Source organism: Poeciliopsis prolifica, unplaced genomic scaffold, assembly GCF_027474105.1.
Source record: "Poeciliopsis prolifica strain line A6 unplaced genomic scaffold, Auburn_PproV2 SCAFFOLD002, whole genome shotgun sequence".
Taxonomy (NCBI): domain Eukaryota; kingdom Metazoa; phylum Chordata; class Actinopteri; order Cyprinodontiformes; family Poeciliidae; genus Poeciliopsis; species Poeciliopsis prolifica.
In genome coordinates this window covers 2,810,822-2,832,346 of record NW_026562377.1, presented here as the reverse complement: position 1 = coordinate 2,832,346, position 21,525 = coordinate 2,810,822, and the positions used below count along the sequence as shown (strand labels likewise).

Here is a 21,525-nt window from a genome sequence, read left to right as displayed (position 1 = left end):
TACTTAAAAAGGACAGAGACCCTACTAATGTGGCTTCATATCGCCCCTTGAGCCTGCTTAACTCTGATCAGAAAAATTATTGCTAAGGTCTTAGCTAACCGACTGTCCTCCCACATCAGTGCTCTGGTACATCCAGATCAATCTGGATTCATTCCAGAAAGATTCTCTTTCTCCAACACAAGACGACTACTTAACATTATGTATTCTCACGCTCTTACCAACTCAGCAGTCATATCTTTGGATGCTCAGCAAGCTTTCGACCAGGTGGAGTGGGGATACATGTTCGCTGTTCTCAGAAGATTTGGCTTTGGCACAGGTTTTCTGTCTCTGATAGAAATGCTTTATGCTCATCCCAGGTCTCGGGTGTTGACCAATAGAGACAGATCACCTGCCTTTCTACTGAAACGTGGCACTAGGCAGGGCTGCTGCTTGTCTCCCATGCTATTTGCGTTTGGCTTTGGAACCCTTGGGCTGCCATCAGGTCTAATCAACTTATCACGGGTATCACATGTGGTACACTAGAGCACGTCATAGGCTTATATGCGGATGATGTAGTCTTGACATTGCTTGATGCTAGAGCCTCTCTTCCACCGCTTCTCGAAGTGCTGCAGAGCTTTGGGCAGCTCTCTGGTTTCACAATCAACTGGAATAAGTCTGTCTTTGTGCCTCTGTCTAACGGACTTGACTCTGGTTTTCTGAATAGTTTACCATTAAAAATCGCCCATGACCACTTTATGTATCTCGGTATCAAAATTCCCGTAAACTCCAAGTTACTATTCCAATTAAATTATTTAGAGTTACTCTCTAAGCTAAGAAAATGGATTGACAACTGGCGGTTACTCCCACTCTCATTAATTGGTCGTATTAATATTATCAAAATGGTTGTACTTCCTAAGTTTATTTATCTCTTCCAAAATATTCCAATTTTTATTCCTTCTTCCTTTTTTAATACATTGGACTCAATGATTATGCCATTCATTTGGGCATACAAACCTTCCCGAATCTCTAAAGCGCATTTGCAGAAATCTAGATGGGAGGGTGGCTTTGGCCTTCCGATTTTTCGGCACTACTACTGGGCCTGCAATGCCAGAGCTTGGACATTCTGGACGTCATCCTCTGCCGAGGCGGGGACTCCTTCCGTCTCCCTCCCTGGCTGGCCTCAGATTGAATCTCATAACTTGTTACTACAAACTTCTGCTTCATTGCCTGCAATATTATTCTCTAAACCAGATATCCCCCTCAAGAGGCTCACGTCTGACTTCATACTTTGGAACTCAGTTAAAATTTTGACACAAATAAAGAGAGTCTTGAAACTCCCAGACTTGTCTATTTATGCCCCTTTGTGTCATAACCCCTGCTTTAAACCGGGCCTCTTGGATCCTGCCTTCAAACTCTGGTCAGGCAGGGGCCTCTCCTCTCTCAAGGATCTTTTTATCAACAAAAAGATTGCATCATACCCTCAGCTACAGTCTAAATTCAATTTGTCCCCAAATAATTTTTTTCGCTATTTGCAAGCTAGGAGTTTTGCAAACCAACTTGCTTTAAGCACAAATCAGCATTCAGCGCAACATGTTTTTTATGATCTTCTTATTAAAGCCCCCACCTCCAGACATCTAATCTCACTGTTTGTGAATGTTTTCTCTAAGCCGGAGTCGTCCATTCATATCAGAGATGCCTGGTCCAAAGATTTGGGAGTTACAATTCCCACTGCGCTCTGGGACCGTGTGCTGTTGGGGATAAAAAACTGCTCTATTAATGCCAAATTGCAACTAATCCAGTTTAAAGTGGTGCATCGTCTGCACTACTCTAAAGCGAGATTGAATAAAATATTCCCAAGTCATTCAAGTACTTGTGACAGATGTGGACACCCTAAGGCTACTCTTGGACATCAATTTTGGCACTGCCATTATTTAACAACCTTTTGGTCTGACATATTCTGTCTCTACCAAACTGCGTACAAACAACAGATTCCTTTGGACTGTCTTGTTGCTCTGTTTGGGGTATCTGACTCCTGCTCTGCTCTGCCCTTGTCTACTCGAGAGGCTCTCGCTTTTGGGATGGTTGGCTAAACGTGTCATTCTTACAGAGTGGAAGTCTGCCTCACCTCCCTCCTTTAAATGTTGGCTTAATAGCATGGCTTCTTGTTTACACCTTGAAAAAATACGCTACACTCTCAATAATAATGTACCCAGATATGCTGGGACATGGGGGCCATTCCTTGAACATTTGAGTAATACCACTGGACACGGTTAGTGGCAGGCTAACGTCTGCTCTGTGACAGTGGGTGGGCCTCCCGGTTGGTGCACAAGTGACTTAATGCACCCTGATGCATTCATTTCCAGCAGTCTGCGAAGGAGCTGAATATTTTATTTAGTTCTTACTTGTTTTATTTGTTCATATTAACCCTTCTTTTTTTATTTATTTATTTATTTTATTTTTTTTTTTCTTTTCCGTTTCCCCCTTCTATCTATTTGTTGTTCTAACTTCTATCCTTAATAACCTGGGGTGGGTTGGGTTGGGGTATCACTGTTTGTGTTGTCTATTTTCTGGATACATAAAGGACAGTCGTGATCTGGAATCTATTTGTAACTGCGATCTGTTTTGGACTCACTTACTGATGATGACAATATAGAAGATCCCAATTCCAGCGTCAACCTACGCCAACTGGTCATCACGGTCTGATCGACGATCCGGATTTCATTGTATTTTGATAACTGTCCTGCAGTTTTGTTCATTTGTTGATAACAATAAATATATTACAAAAAAAAAATTGCAACAGCCCACTCTAATAAACTTAAATATTACCTTGCACCTGACTCACGTAATTAGATGCAATGGCAGCCGCTCAGAAACGGCTCTGCAGGGAATGAAATCAGCAGCGCCAGTGGCATGCTGAGCTCAGATTCTGAAATAAAACATAAAACAAAGTTGAGAAGTTTGGAGTCTGGTGTTTGTGTCTCGCTATGCAGCGCCTCGGAAAAATATTAATCTTCCTCCAACTTTTAACATTTCTGTCATAAAACTTGTGAAAACCTTAATTTTGGGCTCTTTCCTGAATTAATTTTAGGTATTATTCAGAGTTATTCGGGCTGAAGCAAATTATCTGTTATTGTTCAGATCTGTCCGGCGCGTAAATATGTTTTGATTAAAACCATCTGCTTCTAACTTTAGCTGTTTATTTTTTCCTAGCTGTTTATTGTTCTTCTGGAAGGTGAAACTCCTTTCCATTCTTGGGTTTTTTAAATCTTTCAAATGCATTCTGGGTAAATGCAACCAAAGCAAATGTGCTAAGCTAGTGTTAGCGGAAAACATAACTTATCTTTTGCTAAAGCCAAAGGAAAACATTCTGCCAAAATCTCAGAAATTTTTAGGTTCATCTCAGAAATTTTCCAGAAAAAACTTGGAAATTTCTAAGTTTGAAGACTCAAAAGTTTGCTGGAAGAAACTGATATTTGAAGAGAAATCTCAGAAATATTCCAGAAAAAAACTTATACATTTTTCAATTTTGAAACCCATAAATTTCTGAGTTTTTTGTAGAATATTTCCGAAGTTTATCTAAAAATTTCTGAGATTTTTCTGACAAATATTTGATTTTTAAAAACCAGAAATTTTTTTTCAGCAAGTTGCAACTTTTCAAACTCAGAAATGTTTCTGCTTTTCAATAAAAGTTACGAGTCCTCATAATTTCTGAGATTTTTTTAGTACATTTTTAACTTTTAAAATTGAGAAATTTTATTTGTCTTACAAAAATTTCAGAGGTTTTTTTTTTTGGTGGAACTTTACTCCTTTTTTCTGTCTGGAATGGCCCTAATTCACCATCGTACTTTCCAGAATAATAAAAGAGAAAAGATAGCAGCAAAAAAATAATAATTTTAGAAAATCAACAGACTATTTTAAAGCAGACCACAATCCTTGCTGCAAAACGGATTATTTTTTATTAAATTTATTTCATAATGATTGAGATTTTGTGTCGAGCAGCACCTTTGGATCCCCTCGGCGGATGGGCAGAAAGGTGTTACATCTCAGAACAACCCAGCTGGTCCTGTTTAAATTTCATGTGTGTGTTTTTTTTTTTGTAATATTATTACGGCACCTGCTTGACTCCTCTTCATCAGAACAGATGTTATGAAGACGCGTGAACCTCCTTGAGAAACGTTGGAAGAAGTTTTGAAGACGACTGAGCCGAGCCGTTTGTGCGTTCTCTGTTTTCTGCCCTGCAGGTGTTCGCCGAGTCACTGCGAACACGGAGGAAGATGCTCTCAGTCCTGGACAAACTTCCACTGCAACTGCTCCAACAGCGGCTACCGAGGAGCCACCTGCCACAGCTGTGAGAGAAACGGCGAGACATGCAGATTAAAATTAAGATTCAGATTTATGTGTGTGCCAGATTAACGCTACAGCAAGAATAAAAACTAAAAGCCAAAGTTAAAAAGTAAAAACAATAAAACATGCCAAAAAAAAATACAAGTATAAATCAATACATGATATAAAGAGTACAGCGGTGAATGTCATTGTCGACCGACAGATTAACGCGGGATTACTAATCTGTGTGTAGCTGAAATACTTTATTCTGTAAAAAAGGAAATCAGTCTTATGCTAATACTGAGATTCTTTTGCATTCATATAAAATAAATATTCAAATATATTTTAAATGAAGGGGCGGAAATCAGAAATTCTGAGATTGAAATCGGAAATTTCCTAGAAAAACCTTGTGAATTTCTGAGTTTTAAAAATTTAAATTTTTCTCAAAGAAACTCCAAAATGGTGAGAATAATCTCAAAAGCCTTGGAGACCACAAAAAAACTTTGAAGCTTTTCATTATTAAAACGGAAATTTCCAAGTTTTTTCTAGAAAAATTATTAAATTAATCTCAGTTTTTCTCTCGCAAATTTTTGACTTGTTCTTGTTTTTTCTAGAAAATTTCTGAGATGTCAAAATTTCAGTTTCTTCTTTCAAACTCAAAAATTTCCAAATGTCTACATTTTTCTATAGTTCAATCAAAAATTCTCTAGAAATAAACTTCGATATTTCTGAGTTTTGAAGACCAAAATGAGATTATTCTCTGAATTCCCGAGTTTCTCTCAACAATCCTTTCCTTCAAAAGTTGAAAACTTTCCAGAAAAAACTCAGAAATTTTTCAAAAATTTTCACATTTTTTCAAAAATCTCAGAAAATTTCTAGAAAATCCTTGGAAACAGCTGAGCTTGAAAAATCTGCCATTCGCTAGAAAATACCCAAAAATGTTTAGATTAATTTCTGAAATTTTGTAGAAAAAAAACTGCATGTTTCTTTTTTTTTTACTTATTTTATTTATAACTTGGATTATTTTATTATGTTTTTTGTGTTTTTTTTAATATATAAATTTTTTACATGAAAAATTATGGAATTAACATTTAAGATAGTCATATTTTACCTATTTTCTGCTTTATTCAAACCTTGTTTAAAAATAAATACTTTAAGGTGTATCTTATTTTCAAACCTAAACTTAAAATTTTCACTTATGTAAAAAACTGTTATTATCCCACCCATGTTTTTATTGGGATTACTTTAATTAGACAGTCTGTCCCTCAACAGTCAATTTTCCTGTGCATTTCTTCTCAGTCCATTATTTAAAAACTTTTTAAAGATTTCTTCTACCGTAAATAATTAGTATAAATCAATTTATTGAGTTTTTCCTCTGCTGTACTCTACAGAACAGTTAAATAATTTAGTTTGAAGTATATGTTTTATTTACAAATGCATTTGTAAACCAACTCGTGTTTACCGGTAGTGAAGCATTACCTGCAGGTCTTTGGAGACGTTCAGATAAGTTTGCTCTAAATTTCATACTTTGCTCCTTAGCAAAAATAGCATCATCCCTGGTGATACATAATGCAGGAATGAAATGTCACCTTTCCACTGGGGGATAGCGGAGGAGAGAACAAAGGGACTGCATCCTGCTGGAGATGAAAGCCACAATTTTCTCCCACTTCTGTCTTCAAAGCGCTCCGAAAAGCACCGTGTCAATTCCCAGCTCCTAAATGCTGCTTCTTTTTTCATCATGCCTAATATTTTTAAGTACCAAAGTCTTTCAAGTGCTAAAAATATCTTTAAATACTTTTGTTTCCCACTGAAAGAACAAAACCGATGATATTTATTTAATATTTTTATCTGCAGGATTGTAGTTTTGATGGTGTTGAAGTCAGAGATGGATCAGTGGGGCAAATGATATCTGTTTCTCTGCAAAGCAGAGAAACAGACAAAAGATGTGAAGAAAAGAGCAGAAATATTATTTATTGTCCATTTTTTAGAGAAATTCAGATGTAACAGCAGCAAAGTGACCAGGCAGGGTTACACAAAATTACAAATAAAACCCAAAACACGCAATAAGACACTGTAAATGTAAAGATAAAATTACAACATGAGAAAAAAATATTGGGTGGAAATTTTTTTAAATTTAAATTATTACTAAAAAAAATTCACTAAATATAGGCACAGAAAGGGCGTGTACTGATTTTTCAGGAAGTTCCAGGAGTAAAAATTCACATTTAGAGTCAGATAGGAAGCTATATTTATTTGGGAAAAAATACTTTTAGGCTTTTTCCCAAAAATACTTTGGTATGTTTTACACAAAAACGTACCAAAGTATTTTGGTTTAGTTTCTAAATTTCTTAGTACACCTTAATTAAGTCAAAACTAACTCACAAATAACTTTTCAGCTTGTTTTAAATAAATTATTTTCTTTATATTGAGAAAAAATGACTCATTCATTGGAAACTAATTTCACTTATAATCCAGTGAAATAATCTGCCAGGGGAACTGAAACTATTTCATCTATATTAAAAATTAAACTGAAAACAACCTTTTATATCTTGCCAAATTCTACCTCTAAGTCAGTTTTATCTTATAAAAGATATTGAGATATTTGCACTAGAAACTAGACCAAAAATACTGAGATTTTGTGTTTTTGCAGCGTAAATTTCAGTAACTTCAGTGGATGAAGAACAAACTTGTTTTAACCAAGATTTAAACGTGGAGTTTTTGTTAAAGTTTTATGAGTTTTATACCGAAAGAAAGTGATATGAAGAAATGTTACTTCTCCAAATTGTAAATAGTTGTAATAAAATTCATTATTTTTCAAATTTTGACTTTAATCTCCGAATTTTGAGAGGAAAAACAAAGTCGGAATTTGGGGAAGAAAGTAACAATTCTGAGAAAAAAATTATAATTCTTAGAAAAAGTAATAATTCTGAAAAAGTAAACGTTCTTTGGGGGAAAAAAGCCAAAATTTGGAGAAAAGTCAAAATTGTGGGGGGGAAAAAAGGGTCAGAATATTAAGAAAAGTAAGAATTATTTTTTTCAGCGTCCTTATCCCTTTCCGTAACGTTATGTTTTCTCCTTAGCAAAATACGAACAGTCGTGTGAGATCTACAAACACAAAGGCGACACTTCGGGTCTGTTTTACATCGACGTGGACGGCAGCGGACCAATCAGACCGCAGCTCGTTTACTGCAACATGACGGGTAAAAAAAACACAATTAAAAATGTAGATTTCTTTCATTTCACACAGAAGTTTAATAAACTGTGTTATTGTTGTTTCGTGTCCTCCAGAGGACCAGACGTGGATTATAATCCAGCATAATAACACAGAGCTGACTCCAGTCCAGGCCTCCGCTGACACGAACCAACACTTCGCCAGCTTCCTGTATCCGTCTGAGGAGAAGCAGCTTTCCGCCGTCATCAGCCAATCGGAGCACTGCGAGCAGGAGCTTTCCTATCACTGCAGGAAGTCCCGCCTCTCCAACAGCCTGGGTAAGATCTGGAAAAGTTAAAAAAAAGATGTCTGGAGGCAACGTCTTTGCAAAGTAAGCTTTTCTAAATCTGAAACCAGGACAGAGTGAACTGCTGAGTTCGTCCGTTACGTTACTATTTAAAACATTAATTAAATTTCACTTCCTTATTATCTGTGCCGCTTTACAGCGCCTAATTGGTTTGGAAATCATCAAATTTTATTCTTTTATTTAACTAGGATTTAAATACACAGCTGAAGGCTGTTGGGAGGAATTAAAGAGTACAGAGTCTGATTAACTTCTTCTGCTCTCAAAATGTTTCTTATCGGCTTGATGGGGAGAAAACGGCTCTTATTTCCTGTCCGGGTTCATCTGCACTGCAAAAACACAAAATCCTGCACAATGTGGTTAGACCAGTTTATAATGCAGATACCTACGGAAGAATATTAGGGCCTCTATACATGGAACAAAAATTAACAAAGGAGTAAATTTTCACCAAAACCTCCATTTCAGAGCATTTTTTAAAAGTATTTTTTTACTATTTTGTCAAACTAAGATTTTTTTTTCTAGGAAGTTTCTCAGATTAATCTTAAAATTTTAGTTTTTTTCTAGCAAATTTTCAGTTTTCAAGTTTAGAAATTTTAAAGAAAATTTTTTGAGTATTTTGGCAAAAGTTACTCCTTTTTTCTTTTAGTTTTTAGTCAACGTCTTAGCACACTGAAAAAAAGATAAAATTTTACAAGTAATATTTTAACAAGACATGGGTGCTTGAATTAAGTCTTCATTTTGTATATTAATTAAACTGGCAGATATTTTCACTTAAAACACGGTAAAGAGTCTTTTTATAAGTAAAACCTAGAATTTTTTAACGATATTCAAAATTTATTGACTTAAAACAAGTGCCTGTATCTTTCTGAAAAGACACCTGTAAGTTAATTCTGTCTTATTTCATACGTACTTAGATAATTACACTGTGAATACTTTTTGGTTTTGAAGTGCAGGCTATCCAATAATCTTAAAGACTTGAATGTGTTGGCAGACGAGACAAGCAGAAGCTGCTTTGGGTCATTATTTTATGTAACATGGAGAGATTAATTTGCTAAATTTGTTAATTAGGGGAGAATTAAAAAACATGAATTAATGAAAATTTTACGTTGGAGATGTTTTGCATAAACTGTCACTGATTGACTCTTTTCACACAGCAGTGGGGCTACATTGATGCCAAAAAAATGTCCTTGTAAATATCTTTGTTTCTTTTTATTTGTTAAAAAGCATGGCCTCAGTGTGTGTGTGTGTGTGTGTGCGTGTGTGTGTGTGTGTGTGGTGTGTGTGTGTGTGTGTGTGTGTGTGTGTGTGTGTGTGGGTGGGTGGGTGTGTGTGTGTGGGTGTGTGTGTGTGTGTGGGTGTGTGTGTGCGTGTGTGTGTGTGTGTGTGTGACTTAAGTCATTTCTTGCTAACAGATGTATTCTGAGCTCATTTGCTTTAATTTCCAATTCTGTGAATTTAAAAACAGAATCCGTTAGGGGAATAAAGGTGCATCATTTCTACCTTCCAAAAAAATGTATGTAAAAAGTTTATTAGTTTTCTATGTTTAAGAGTCTACAATGTTTTATGACAGTCAAGAAGTTGAAACAATGCATTTTAGTCACTACAAAAGCGCAGTTTCATTCTTACTTCATACAGGGGAGCTATATGGAGTTACATTGGGGCCATAAAGTTTGTTCAAAAGAAAAAAATTAAGTTAGAAAGAAAAAAATTTAAGCTGTAAAATCATTTTTTAACTGAAAAAATAAGTTTTCACAATTTATTTTTCAGTTTCAAACATTGTACTTTTGCCTCTTCTTATCAAAAATGTACCTTTTCTTTATTAAAAACTAAAAAAGGAAATTGTTAATTAAATTTTTAAATAATGTTTCACAATTTTTCAAATTAATATCTTTTATCTGTATTTAAAAATGTTAAACTATTAAATAAATGTAAATTATTCCTTTACTGTCCTGCATGTTTTTGTTTTAGACGGGACTCCTTTCAGCTGGTGGGTCGGCGGCCCGGCTTCGGGTCAGATCCAGAACTTTTGGGGCGGAGCTTTGCCCGGCAGCCGGCAGTGCGCATGTGGTCTGCAGAACAGCTGCCTCGACTCGAGCTTCTACTGCAACTGTGATGCTGACTATGACCTGTGGTACGCCAAATTATTTTGCAGCTGCGTTTCTATTGATCATGACATTTTGAAATTAAATTCACTTCATAGAAATATGCCAGTTTAAAAAAAAATCAGAATTTTTTTGGTGATCAAAATTGGTTTATTTTTGCAGAACTGCAATGAAAATACTTTTTTGCATCACATGATCAAAAATCATCATCCCTCAGCTACTTCCTGTTGTCTTGTTTGTGGTTTCCTCTAGTAGTAACAGCCAGTTGTTGATCATGTGACTCGTGGTGTAAAAAAAAAAAGTGTTTCCATTGATGAAATAAACCAATTTTGACACAACTGAAAAAAAAAACTTTTATCAAAAACATTTTTGAAGGTTATTTTGTTTCTATTAAGACTAATTTATTTTCAAAATGTCAAATTTTTTGACATTATAATCTAAATGTTATGAATTTAGATATTGCATTTATGTTTATATTTTGTTCTCTATAGTTTGTGTTTTATATTATCAGTTTCTTGTTTTAAATTATAGGGGGAAAAAGAGAAGAATAAACATCCTTTGTGCCCTTCAAAATAAAAGCATAAATATAAATGTCTACTTGAACAGAAGAAATATTAATCAAAACTTACTCAACTTAAAGTTTACAAAACAGCCAAATAATTAATTTTAACCGGTATAAATGTATGTAGCATTAGTGTGCTAACGTTAGCTAAATCGCTAAACAGAAGAAATAGCTCCATTATTAGCGCCTCAGCAGATTAGTGGACGTTTGCCCACTACTGGACGTAACATTCAGTAACTTCATTGTTTATTCTTAATGTTCTGCCAAACAGAAACAGTTTTGATAATAAAATTGCTTCCTGAATGTTTTAAACTCATGAATTTCTGATTTGAGGAATCTTCTATTCCAGGAACAATAATCTCATCCCAGATTATCTCCTGTTGTTGAATTCTGCTTCACTTTGTTGCTGCCTGTATCTTATCAGATCAAATCCCACATTATTTCATTCTTGTGTTGTGCAGCAACAAAGCAGTTGGCTTGGATGTGCAAATGAATCACTAAGCTAACACTGTCCAGCATAGGACGCTGTGTCAGCAGAATCTTTTTTTTTTTGTCAGCAGATCCTCAACTAACCCTGTGAGAACAAATGACTAGTCGAAGCAGAGTGTTTGCTTTCCAGACATAATTTCTTCCACTCTTTTATCTTGGCTTTACTTTCTGTGGGCAAACTTTTACCTTTTCTCATTACACTGCAAAAACACAAAGCGTGCTACCAAATATATTTGTTTTAATTTCCAGTGCAGATTTTGAAATAAGCCAAAACTAATTCACAAGTAACTTTTCAGGAAGATGTACAAGTTTGTTTTAAGTGGATAAGTTTTTATTATTTATTAAAGACATTCTAGTTCCATTAGCAAATTATTTAACTTAAAACAAGACATTTTTCCCTGTTATAAGTGAAATAATCTCGCAATGGAACCAGTACTTTTTATCAATATTAAGAATTTATTGGTATGAAATCTGCTACTAAGTTAGTTTTGTCTTATTTCAACTGTACGAAGATATTTTGCACCAAAAACACTTAGTAAACGTTTGTGTTTTGCAGTGTACCACTTTTTCTTCAACATTAAGCAATTAGTTACTCCTATATTTTGCTGAAAATTTACTTGTTGGTTAATTTTATCTTGTTTCAAGTGTGCTGAGATATTTTCACTCAAAATTAGACAAACACTACTTGGTAAGATTTCCTGTTTTTGCAGTGTAGAGACTTTTTAATATTGCACAGACACAGCAGTGGTTTTCTTATTTCAATAATTATAGTGGTTAACTGTACAAAACAGAGCAGGAAAACAGCAAACTCTTAAATACTGAGGACTTTTTTGTTGAGTTGGCCTAACTGGTTAAAGTTTTCTTTCTTCAACTTGTACTTGGTGTACTTACTTTCCTCCTCTGCAGTTCAGTAGTAAAATAATCTGACAGTGAAACTAGTCCTTTTGAAATCAGTATCAAACAGTTATTTACTTAAAACAAGCTCCTATGTGTTGCTGAAAAGTTACTTGTAAGTTTTGCCTTAATTCAAGTGTACTCAGATATAAAATTAGACTGAAATGACTTGCTAAGACTTTCTGTTTTTGCAGTGTACTGAGTTCTCGTCTTCCTTCTCAGGACTGAGGACTCTGACCTTCTCAGCGATAAGGAGAGCCTCCCGGTCCGGTCGCTGGTGCTGGGAGACGTTCACCGTTCGGGTTCAGAGGCTGCCTACAGGGTGGGGGCGCTCCGTTGCCATGGAGACAGTAAGTCCAGGGGCGTGACCTCAGAGCCGGGGGGCGCGGGCAGAGGCGGGACCCAAACATTATGCTCAATAACTTCATTTGTTTAACTCAAGTAAAAGTGTTTGTCTGCCTTTTCTCTCTTTTAATTTATTTCTTTGTGCTTGGATTTTTATCTTTCTCCTCAGTTTTATTTCTTTTTTCTTCTTTCCCTCTTTTTTACTTGCTTTTTCATTTTTTCTTCTTTCTTTTTTCCATGTTCCATTTTTCCCTTTTGTCTCTCTTGTTTTTCATTCTTTTCTCTTTCTTATATTCCTATTTCATTTTTTTGTTCTCTTTTCAGGCTTTGTTCTCTTTTTCTTTTCTTTTTTCCTCTTTCTATATCCATACTTCTTTTAATCTTCTTTCTTTCTCATTTTCTTCTTTTGTTTTCACTTTTTTCTGTTCTTTTGCTTCTCATTTGTTATTTATATCCTGTCTTCCTCCTCTCTCTTCTTCTTTTCTTTTAAAAATAAAGTTAATCTGATCAGTTTTGCACCTGGTTCTCCATCTTTCCATTTAACTTGTTGTGAAATTTCACTGCAGCAAATTAAACTTGCTAATTAGCAGACTGCCTGCTAAAATATGGCCACCTTATGCTACGTAATAACTACCAATAGAAAATGTTAAATAAATTAAACCAGGTGATATATTTTATGAATGCTTATAATTTCTCCATTAAGTTTAATGAGTTAGTAAATAAATGCCTAAAGATAAATCAACATAAATGGGATAGCATAGCTGCTGTTGTGCCTTTTTTCCTCACCTAATTAGCCAAACAGTTGGTTCATTTGTTTACTACATGGTTTCCATTACACAGCCCTCATAATGAGTTTTCTCTTTAATGAACTTCATTCCAATGTGATATATGCGACACGGATGTAAAAAAAGGAAAGTTTTGCCTCAGTTTTTCTAGCTGGAAACAGAAAACTGTTTGTTTCTTGCAGAAAACTTCTGGAATGCTGCGTTTTTTGACAAGGAGACGTCGTACCTTCACTTCCCCACCTTTCATGGAGAGCTGAACGCAGACATCTCATATCTGTTTAAGACAACTTCTTCCTCTGGGCTTTTCCTTGAAAACCTCGGTATCAAGGACTTCATTCGAATAGAGCTCAGCTGTAAGTGACATCTCAATGTTTTTGCTGTCTTGTTCTGCACAAGGGTTTGTGTTGTTTTCCATCTGACTGCAGTCTGCCGCTCTGATAGTTATTCTGGAGCTCGACTCTTGAGAGGATTCACAATCAGATGTTTTAATATTGAACTGCAGAGGAGGAAAGGTCTTCTCTGCCTGCTTACTTTCGTCTGGGTTAAAGTTTAACACACAAGTTGAAGAAAAAAAAACTTGAGCCATCCGGGTTGACTCAACAAAATTACCTCAGTTACATAAGAGTTTGCTGTTTTCTTGCTTTCTGCTGCTTTTTTTCAAGAGTTAACAATGAAAATTTATAAAGTAATGCAGACAGTGCTGTGTCAGTGCAATATTCACTATTCAAAAGGCTCTGCACTGCAAAAACACAAAACCTTACCAAGTATTTTTGGTTTAGTTTGTATTTCAAATATCTTAGTACATTTGAAATAAGACAAAACCGATTCTTTAGTGAGATATATGAGCTTCTTGCCAGTTGAACTAGGATTTTTCATAAATAAAAACAAATTGTTGATGTAAAACTGTGGAGCTAAATTGAGGCCATAAACTTTGGTTAGAAGAAAAAAAACAATGAGAATTTATTTTGAAATGTAAAAAAAAGAACTGAAACTGAAAAAAGATTTGAAATGGGGAAAAAAAATGTGAAAACTACTTTTCCGATTCAAGATTTTTTCTTTTGGCCCCAATTCAGTTCCCTATAATACTAACACCTGTTTCTTGCTGAAAAGTCACTTGTAAATTAGTTTTGTCTTATTTCAAGTGTACTGTGATATTTGCACTAGAAACTTTGTAAGGTTTTGCATTTTTGCACAACTTTAAAAAAAAAAAAATTCACGTAAAACAAGACATTTTTCACTGTTATGAATAAAATGATCTGCCAGAGGGGAAAATTATTGACATAAACTATGAAACTAAATAAAAATCATAAGTTCTGTTTGAAATAAAAGATAAATGAAACTGAAAAATGAAGTTCAAAACTGAAAAAAATTGTCAAACCTGCTTTTCAGATTCAAGTGGGTTTTTTCAGTTTCTGTGTTTGTTTTCCTTTGACCAAATTTTATGGCTCCAATTTACCTCCATACAAGTTTCTATATTTTGCTGAGTAAGTTAGTTGTGTCTTAGAGTGTTAAAAACTAGACCAAAAATATTTGGTGATGTTTTCTAGTTTTTGCAGTGTAGATGCAGCACTCTTGGTACTGTATTGAAAAACACATTGAAAAACAATCATACATTTCTGATGTCTTGTGATTTGAATATTGTGGACTCTAAAATGCCACAACTTGGCGTTCACAAATACAGAACATCCTCCTAAACTAACAAAAAAAAATATTAATCGTGTTTTAAACTTTTTATTGGAGCATTTGGGGAAAGGAACCAGCTGATGATGTCATGCCTGAGGCCTCCGTGTCACGTTTCAATTGATTTAGCTGAAACCGAAGATCCCTAATTGCAAAAGATAAAACTGAAGAGCTCTGACTCCGGGGGATAGTTAGCTTTTTGCTGACAAAGCGTCCTATAAATGCAGAAACTCCCTCCTATGAAGCGTTTAGCTGCACACGTCCCCTGTTCAATAAACCGTTCGATATTTAAAGTGTGCATAGCAGATTTTGCTGCATTTGTGGTTTTGTCTTTCCTTTTCTTGCTGTTTTGTTCCACATTCTTGACTCTTTTTGGGTTTTTTGTTGGCCTCAGGATAAACTCATGGTGGAGTTTTTCTGCGGAGCTCGTAGATGATGTATTGAATCGTAAAAGACGCAGGAGTCCCCTCAGTCGGGGACCTTTCTGTAATTTCATACCAATACCAGCAAAAAACTCTTTTCTGCTCCTCACAGTCAGATATATGAAATATATTACTTACCGACTCAATAATTATCAGAAATTTGTAAAAAAAAAAAAAAAAACTATGTTATGATATTCATATGAATATATGGAGCTACAGAACCAACAAATAAATTGTATTACATCATTTTTCTGCATTATGAATAATAAAATAGATATTATATTACATATGATACATATATGTGTATTATAGACCTATATATGTATTATATAGCTATATATAATACAGATATGTAATATAATAGGTATTACGTTACATATAAAATGTATTAAATATAATATGTAACACATGTAACATGTAATATACATGTAATCCCTTCCACGATTACATGTATATTACATATGTAATACATGTATATATTATATTATTTACAAAATTTTTTTTTTTCTTGGGAAATAAATCATTATTTATAATTATTTTACAAAACAAAACCACCTGATTTTGATATGTGCCAAAACAAAATGAGTCTTTCACTCCATACTGGATGCATTACGTTGTATATAAACTCCCTGTGTTGATCTTAAATCTTGGAAATTCACTCCTTTTGCTCCTCATGTGAGGAAAAGTGCAGCTGACTTGCAGAAATAGACAGATTGAGTCGAACGCTGCTGCTGCTCTGTAAAGAAGCCTCATTGTTAACTCAGAGCATGCAGGTTTTCGTTGTTATCGTGACAGCTGGAGTTAAGATGTCTCTGAATTATTATTACTCACAACATGACTGGAGCCAGACAGCTGTTTCCAAATTAAGTTATGATTCCTTGAGAGTGCTTGCTTCTGCGGGTTTTCATTTTTATCTCAGTCCTATAGCAGCCTATACTTTCTCAACTACAACAAGAGAGAGGCCGTTTTTCACGCTCTGCTTTTGTTTCCCCGAGTGATGGGGAGTATAAAATGGGTCTGTGGTCTATACAAAACATGTTCATTACAGTTTTCTCCACAAAATTATTCTTGCATATTGAGGTTTTAGTTTCATCAATTATGCTCATTTTAAGTTCCTTCCGAATTAAATGTTTTAGAGAGTCTGTCACTCAATTGCATCTGAAAATGGCTGCAAACAGATGTGCAGTTATACAACCTTACATTTGTGAAAAGCAGAAGTGGAGCTTTTATCATGTCAACGTTTTTCTCATAAATATTATTTATAATAGTTTGACTATGTTCTGTTTATTCACTTAATATTATGAATTTATTCTCATATTATTTTGACTTTATTATCATAATATAATTTTATTCTCATAAGACTGACTTTATTCTTGAAATATCTATTATTATTGTTTCTGTTTACTTCATTACAATTTAAGGAAAAAACATCCAGCTAATTTCTTACTCATCAAAAGGCACAATAATCATAAGCATAAATGTTTATTTTATGGTTTTGTTTCCTCTTCGTCAGCTTCCACAGAGGTCGTCTTCTCTTTTGATGTGGGGAACGGACCTCTGGAGGTCAAAGTGCGCTCCAACCTCCCGCTGAATGACAACCGGTGGCACAGCGTGAGAGCTGAGCGAAACGTGAAGGAGGCGTCGCTGCGCGTCGACGACCTGCCTGCTGCCATACGAGAAGCTCCAGCTGATGGATTCATTCATCTGCAGCTCAACAGCCAGCTGTTTATAGGTGAGAAGCACAACAGAACGAACCGTGAAGCTCACTTGAGGTGAAGACGAGCTTTCAGCAGAACTTTGCACTTTAATAAGGTGCACAGAAGTTTAAAGAGCTTCTCATCAAATCTGAACAGATCATATTTTAAGCAAACTTATAATTTTGAGATTGATTGTTATCTTTGAAGGTTTCAGCAAACTTTGAGCGTCTGAAAAGACAGTTTTATTATTTGTTATGTCCCCTTGAACAGGTTAAAATAGGTCTATGGGAAATACAAAACATATTTATTATATTTGTTTTGCACAAACTCATTCGAAAAGCAGAAGCAGATGGTCAATAACAACACACTTGTCTTTTCCAGCAGCCATTGTACACACAGCAATAAAACCAGCTGGAACTCTGCTTGGGTTGCTAGATAACGGGCAACTCCCCGCTGAGTTCTGATGTTACAATTTGAATGTTTTTGAAACAGCTAGTTTTCAAGATGCCACAAAACATTTTAACTTATTGCCAAAAAAAAAAATGTTTTTTTTTTTGTTTTTTTTTTAAGTGTTTGATCTGTTTTTAGAAGCAGTAGAAACCCAAATGGAAGAACATTGCTTCCATTTGGAAAACATTTGCAGGTTTTGTAGTCCTTACAAGTGTCACAGGTTTCATCTTGAACCTTTATTTTAATAAATGTTGGTGGTTTAATTTTCCCTTGAATCATCAACAAAGCGCTTTTAGGAAACTGTTGAGGTTTTCCTCAATGATTCAACAGAAGTAAGAAATCCATCCTTGGTTCCAGGGATTTATCTCGGCAAATATTCTGAACGTTTACACGCATGAATGTCGAATGAAATAAAAGCAACGCTGAATAATGATGAAGCTGGAAAGATGCAGAACCGACTGGCTGACAGGTTTAATCTCATAATCCTCTGACATCAGGAGAGACTCATCAGAATCCACTGGTCTGATCGCCGACTGCCGGCCCGTTGATGGGACGTTTGAATGGAAGTGAGTCTGTGGGGATTATGAGATCCACAGCTTTCTTTGTGCTGTCGACAAAGATCTTATTCAAGGTGGATTTGAGGAATCACAGTTCTATTCCTGTTGAATTGTTGTGAAAAGAAAACTCACAAAACAGTTAAAGTATTTCATGCTTTGATAAATGGCTTATTGCACTGGTGTAAAGATTACGGTGGGTGTTTGATGGGCAAGTTGTTTATCTTCCTTTAAATTGTGTCCCACTTGTAAAGAAAAATTTTTTGAGTTTAGCAGTATAGTTGAGTGGATCATCTGAGCCTGTCCCAAACAAGGACAGGCTGTTTGGAGGAAGCAACGCGGCAATGTCGGGTGGAATCTCACCAAAGCAGAGAAATACTGAGATGAGTTTCTGCAACCAGTGGAAATTACACAACTCTAAGAAACCAAACAGTTTCCTACAAGGCGTGAATGTTTGACTGCAAAGAGCGGGATTTATGCGGGAAAGGAATAGGGACACTAACAAAAAAGAACTTTTTATTTAATCTCAGGATTCTGGTTTTAATCTTCGGGGATCAAAATTCAGAATTCTGAGGAAAAAAAAGTTAGAGTGCAGAGAAAATAAGAAATTTTTTAAATTATTCTCAGAAATTTTGAGTTTCAAAAGTCAAACATTTTCCAGGTAAACAGGAGAAAGCTCAAACTTTAAGTGAAATATAAATCGATTGATTCCCAGCCTGGTTGTGTTTTTCTTCTTCATTTCCAACTATTTTGCTTTAAAAGTAGTTTTTTCCTAAAGTTTAGACTCCATATTGTCGTCGATGATAAACTGTCCTCCTGCTTCTCTATCTGTTCCAGTCAGAAGAGGCCCTTCAACCGGTTTCTAACAAAGTGTGGTAGGAAAGTAAAACAGCTTAAATGGCTGAAATTGTTGCTGTCATGCAGGATTTTGGGTCTGACTCACAGGATTTCTGTCTTCCAGGCAGATCCAGTCCTCTTCCCTCATTTAGTCGTCATTTACTTGCCTCCCTTAGGAAACGTCTTTTCTCCAACTGTTATTTCTTCCTAATTGTTACAGCAAAACCTGAAGCATGTGCTCTAGATTTAGATCTTCCAATGTTTATTTTTTAAAGTAATGGTGCTGAAAAATTTGAACTGAGCATATCGAGCTTTTTCAAATTCAAACCGGAAGCCAACTCCAGTCTGTGACGCACAGATTAGGGTGAGCAGGTTGGGCCTGGAGGAAAAATGTCATTTTGCCAAGTCTCTGCGTTTGGTTGCTTCGTTGAATGTTAATTGTCATGTGGAAGGCGAGTCAGGTTTCCTTTTGCTTGTCAGAGTATAGGCTTATTACCGCACAGCAGATGGCCGATGGCCCATCAGCCAAGTAGTTAATCAATAAAAAAGCCAAAAAATAACGCTACCCAGCGTGTGTTGTTGTTTTATGACGGTGTGGCATATCGTAGTACAGAAAAAGGCAATGATTTGTGAGCATATTAGCATGAAAGGAGGAGAACTAAGGGGGTCTATTATGCAAAAATTCCCATTTTGTAGATTTTTGTACTTTTATACGGGTCTTAATTGCTTCTAAAAACAAACCCGGCTATTTTCTGGGGAAAAGAAGTTCAGGATTTTTGATGTCTGGAAAATTAGCTGTTTTGAAAACCCCCATAATCCCTGTGAATCCCAGCCCGTTACCTAGCAACCCCTGAGCTTCCTCCTGTTACCTACCAACCCAAACTCAGTTCCAGCATATTTGGTCAGCTGGTTTTATCGTCATATGCACTGCGCAATGGCTGCTGGAAAAGACAAGGGTTTTGTCATTAAGTTTTGTCAAGGAACAACTTGCTGCCTTATAATTTATATTTATTTCACAGAAACAATAACATTTTATGACTAAAGCATGCTCATTTGGCAAACTATTTCATTGTGACAGTTTTATTAAAGGCAGTTTCAGGATGCTGCACTCACCTCTGAAGGTTGCCTTTATGGCTTTAGTCTTGTTATCTGATCTCAAAGAGAAACGTTTTCTTAGACATGGAACAGCAATATCATGAAGAATTTTACAAACTAAGCAAATGTTTGGATAAAATGTTAGATTTTCAAATCATAATCATTCTTTGTGCAGTAGGCTCTACTTCTGCTTTTCAAAGATCTATGTATGTATCATATCGCATCTGTTTGAAACATACACACCAAAATCTGCCTTTTTTTGTGCCAAAAAATGCATCACCATGTTTTGTAGCTCATTGACCTCTAATAACCTGTTCAATGCAGCAAGTTAATAACAGACTGAGTGAAAGTACAAATCAGGTTTTTGCTTTCTTCATTTAACAAGGAGCAAGAAAAAAAGAGCTATTGTGACTCCAACGCTGCTCTTTTTCTTCTTTGCAGGAGGCACCGCGTCACGGCAGAAAGGCTTTCTGGGCTGCATCCGCTCTCTTCAGCTGAACGGCGTCACACTGGACCTGGAGGAGAGGGCGAGGATCACACCTGGCGTCCGACCCGGCTGCCCCGGGCACTGCAGCAGCTACGCAGCGCTCTGCCAGAACCAGGGCCGATGTGTGGAAAGGGCCAGCGGGTTCTCCTGTGACTGCAGCCACTCTGCCTACACCGGAGCCTTCTGTCACGAAGGTACAGACACACTGACAACTCCACCAGGAAATTCAGAATAAAGAAACCCTGAAGGTTTTAAAAACTTTCTTTTTGAGAGTTGGGTTTTTCACACGTTTTTAGATTATATGCACTAGATATTCCTTTATGAAGATTGGCAGGATGTTAATTGATGGCAGCAAAAGACAGCAAGCCTTGGGGAAACATGATCTAATATCTTCAAGAAATTAAAAGAAAATCTCCACTGAGAGATCAAATTGGGTTTTTGGAGTTTCTAATCCCTACAGCTGCTTACACAATTTAATTCTCTTGGATATCTGAGATCATTTATAATTTCAGCATGTGGTTCAATGCAGGTTTGTAAGATTTAAAGAAGGGGAGCACATCTCCTACTGGCACAAATTATCACAAAGGGGAAGAAAAACTGAATTTGCAAAATGGGGACATTTGATTGTCTCATAGTTACAATAGAAACTTCAATAAAACGCAGTTAAGATTTCTAGGAAAATAAGACTCCAAAAAAATTTATATTTTACTTTTTTTTCTACTTCCATTTGCTTCTCAAGAGCTTCTTGAAACAGATCAAGCACTTAAAAAACAACATGCAGCCATTTTTTAGCAATAAATTTGGTGTCTGAAAAACGAGCCGTTTCAAAACCCTCCCACTGTACCGTTACCGAGCAACCCCGGCAGAGTTCCGCCTGTTACCGAGCAACCCCGGCAGAGTTCCGCCCGTTACCGAGCAACCCCGGCAGAGTTCCAGAATGTTTGGTCTGCTGGTTTTACCGCTCTATGCGCTCTACAATGACTGCTGGACAAGACAAGTATTTTCTTGTTGAATTCCCATCCAGAAACAACTTGCTGCATTCTTGTTGCTTGTGCAGAAGGCTCCATTTCTGCTTTTCAAAGTTGTGTGGCTGTACAATTGCGCATCCATTTTCACTTGCTAGTGTAAATGTTGAGTTGGGGCCTCGGCCAAGAGCAGCAGTTTATTTGGATTTAACGAGACAGGACTCCCTAAAACAGCTCATTATCTAAGGATGATTTTGTGCAAACATGTTTTGTATAGGCCATAGAACTCAGAGAAGCATATCCTGCATGTTTTTCTTTACTTTGTCACCTTCCATAAGATAAAC

The 21,525-nt window shown here is 36.0% G+C and overlaps 1 protein-coding gene across 1 annotated transcript in view; it reads left to right on the top strand.

Annotated features, from left to right (window-relative positions):
* LOC129374690 (contactin-associated protein-like 4) overlaps positions 1-21,525 on the top strand; it is a 78,752-nt gene that overhangs the window by 43,544 nt on the left and 13,683 nt on the right. Inside the window, exons 11-18 of the mRNA XM_055053232.1 lie at positions 4,221-4,327; positions 7,383-7,502; positions 7,591-7,791; positions 9,786-9,948; positions 12,087-12,214; positions 13,177-13,347; positions 16,610-16,828; positions 20,171-20,410. Coding sequence (XP_054909207.1) covers positions 4,221-4,327; positions 7,383-7,502; positions 7,591-7,791; positions 9,786-9,948; positions 12,087-12,214; positions 13,177-13,347; positions 16,610-16,828; positions 20,171-20,410 — 1,349 coding nt within the window. The remainder of the gene's footprint in view (positions 1-4,220; positions 4,328-7,382; positions 7,503-7,590; positions 7,792-9,785; positions 9,949-12,086; positions 12,215-13,176; positions 13,348-16,609; positions 16,829-20,170; positions 20,411-21,525) is intronic.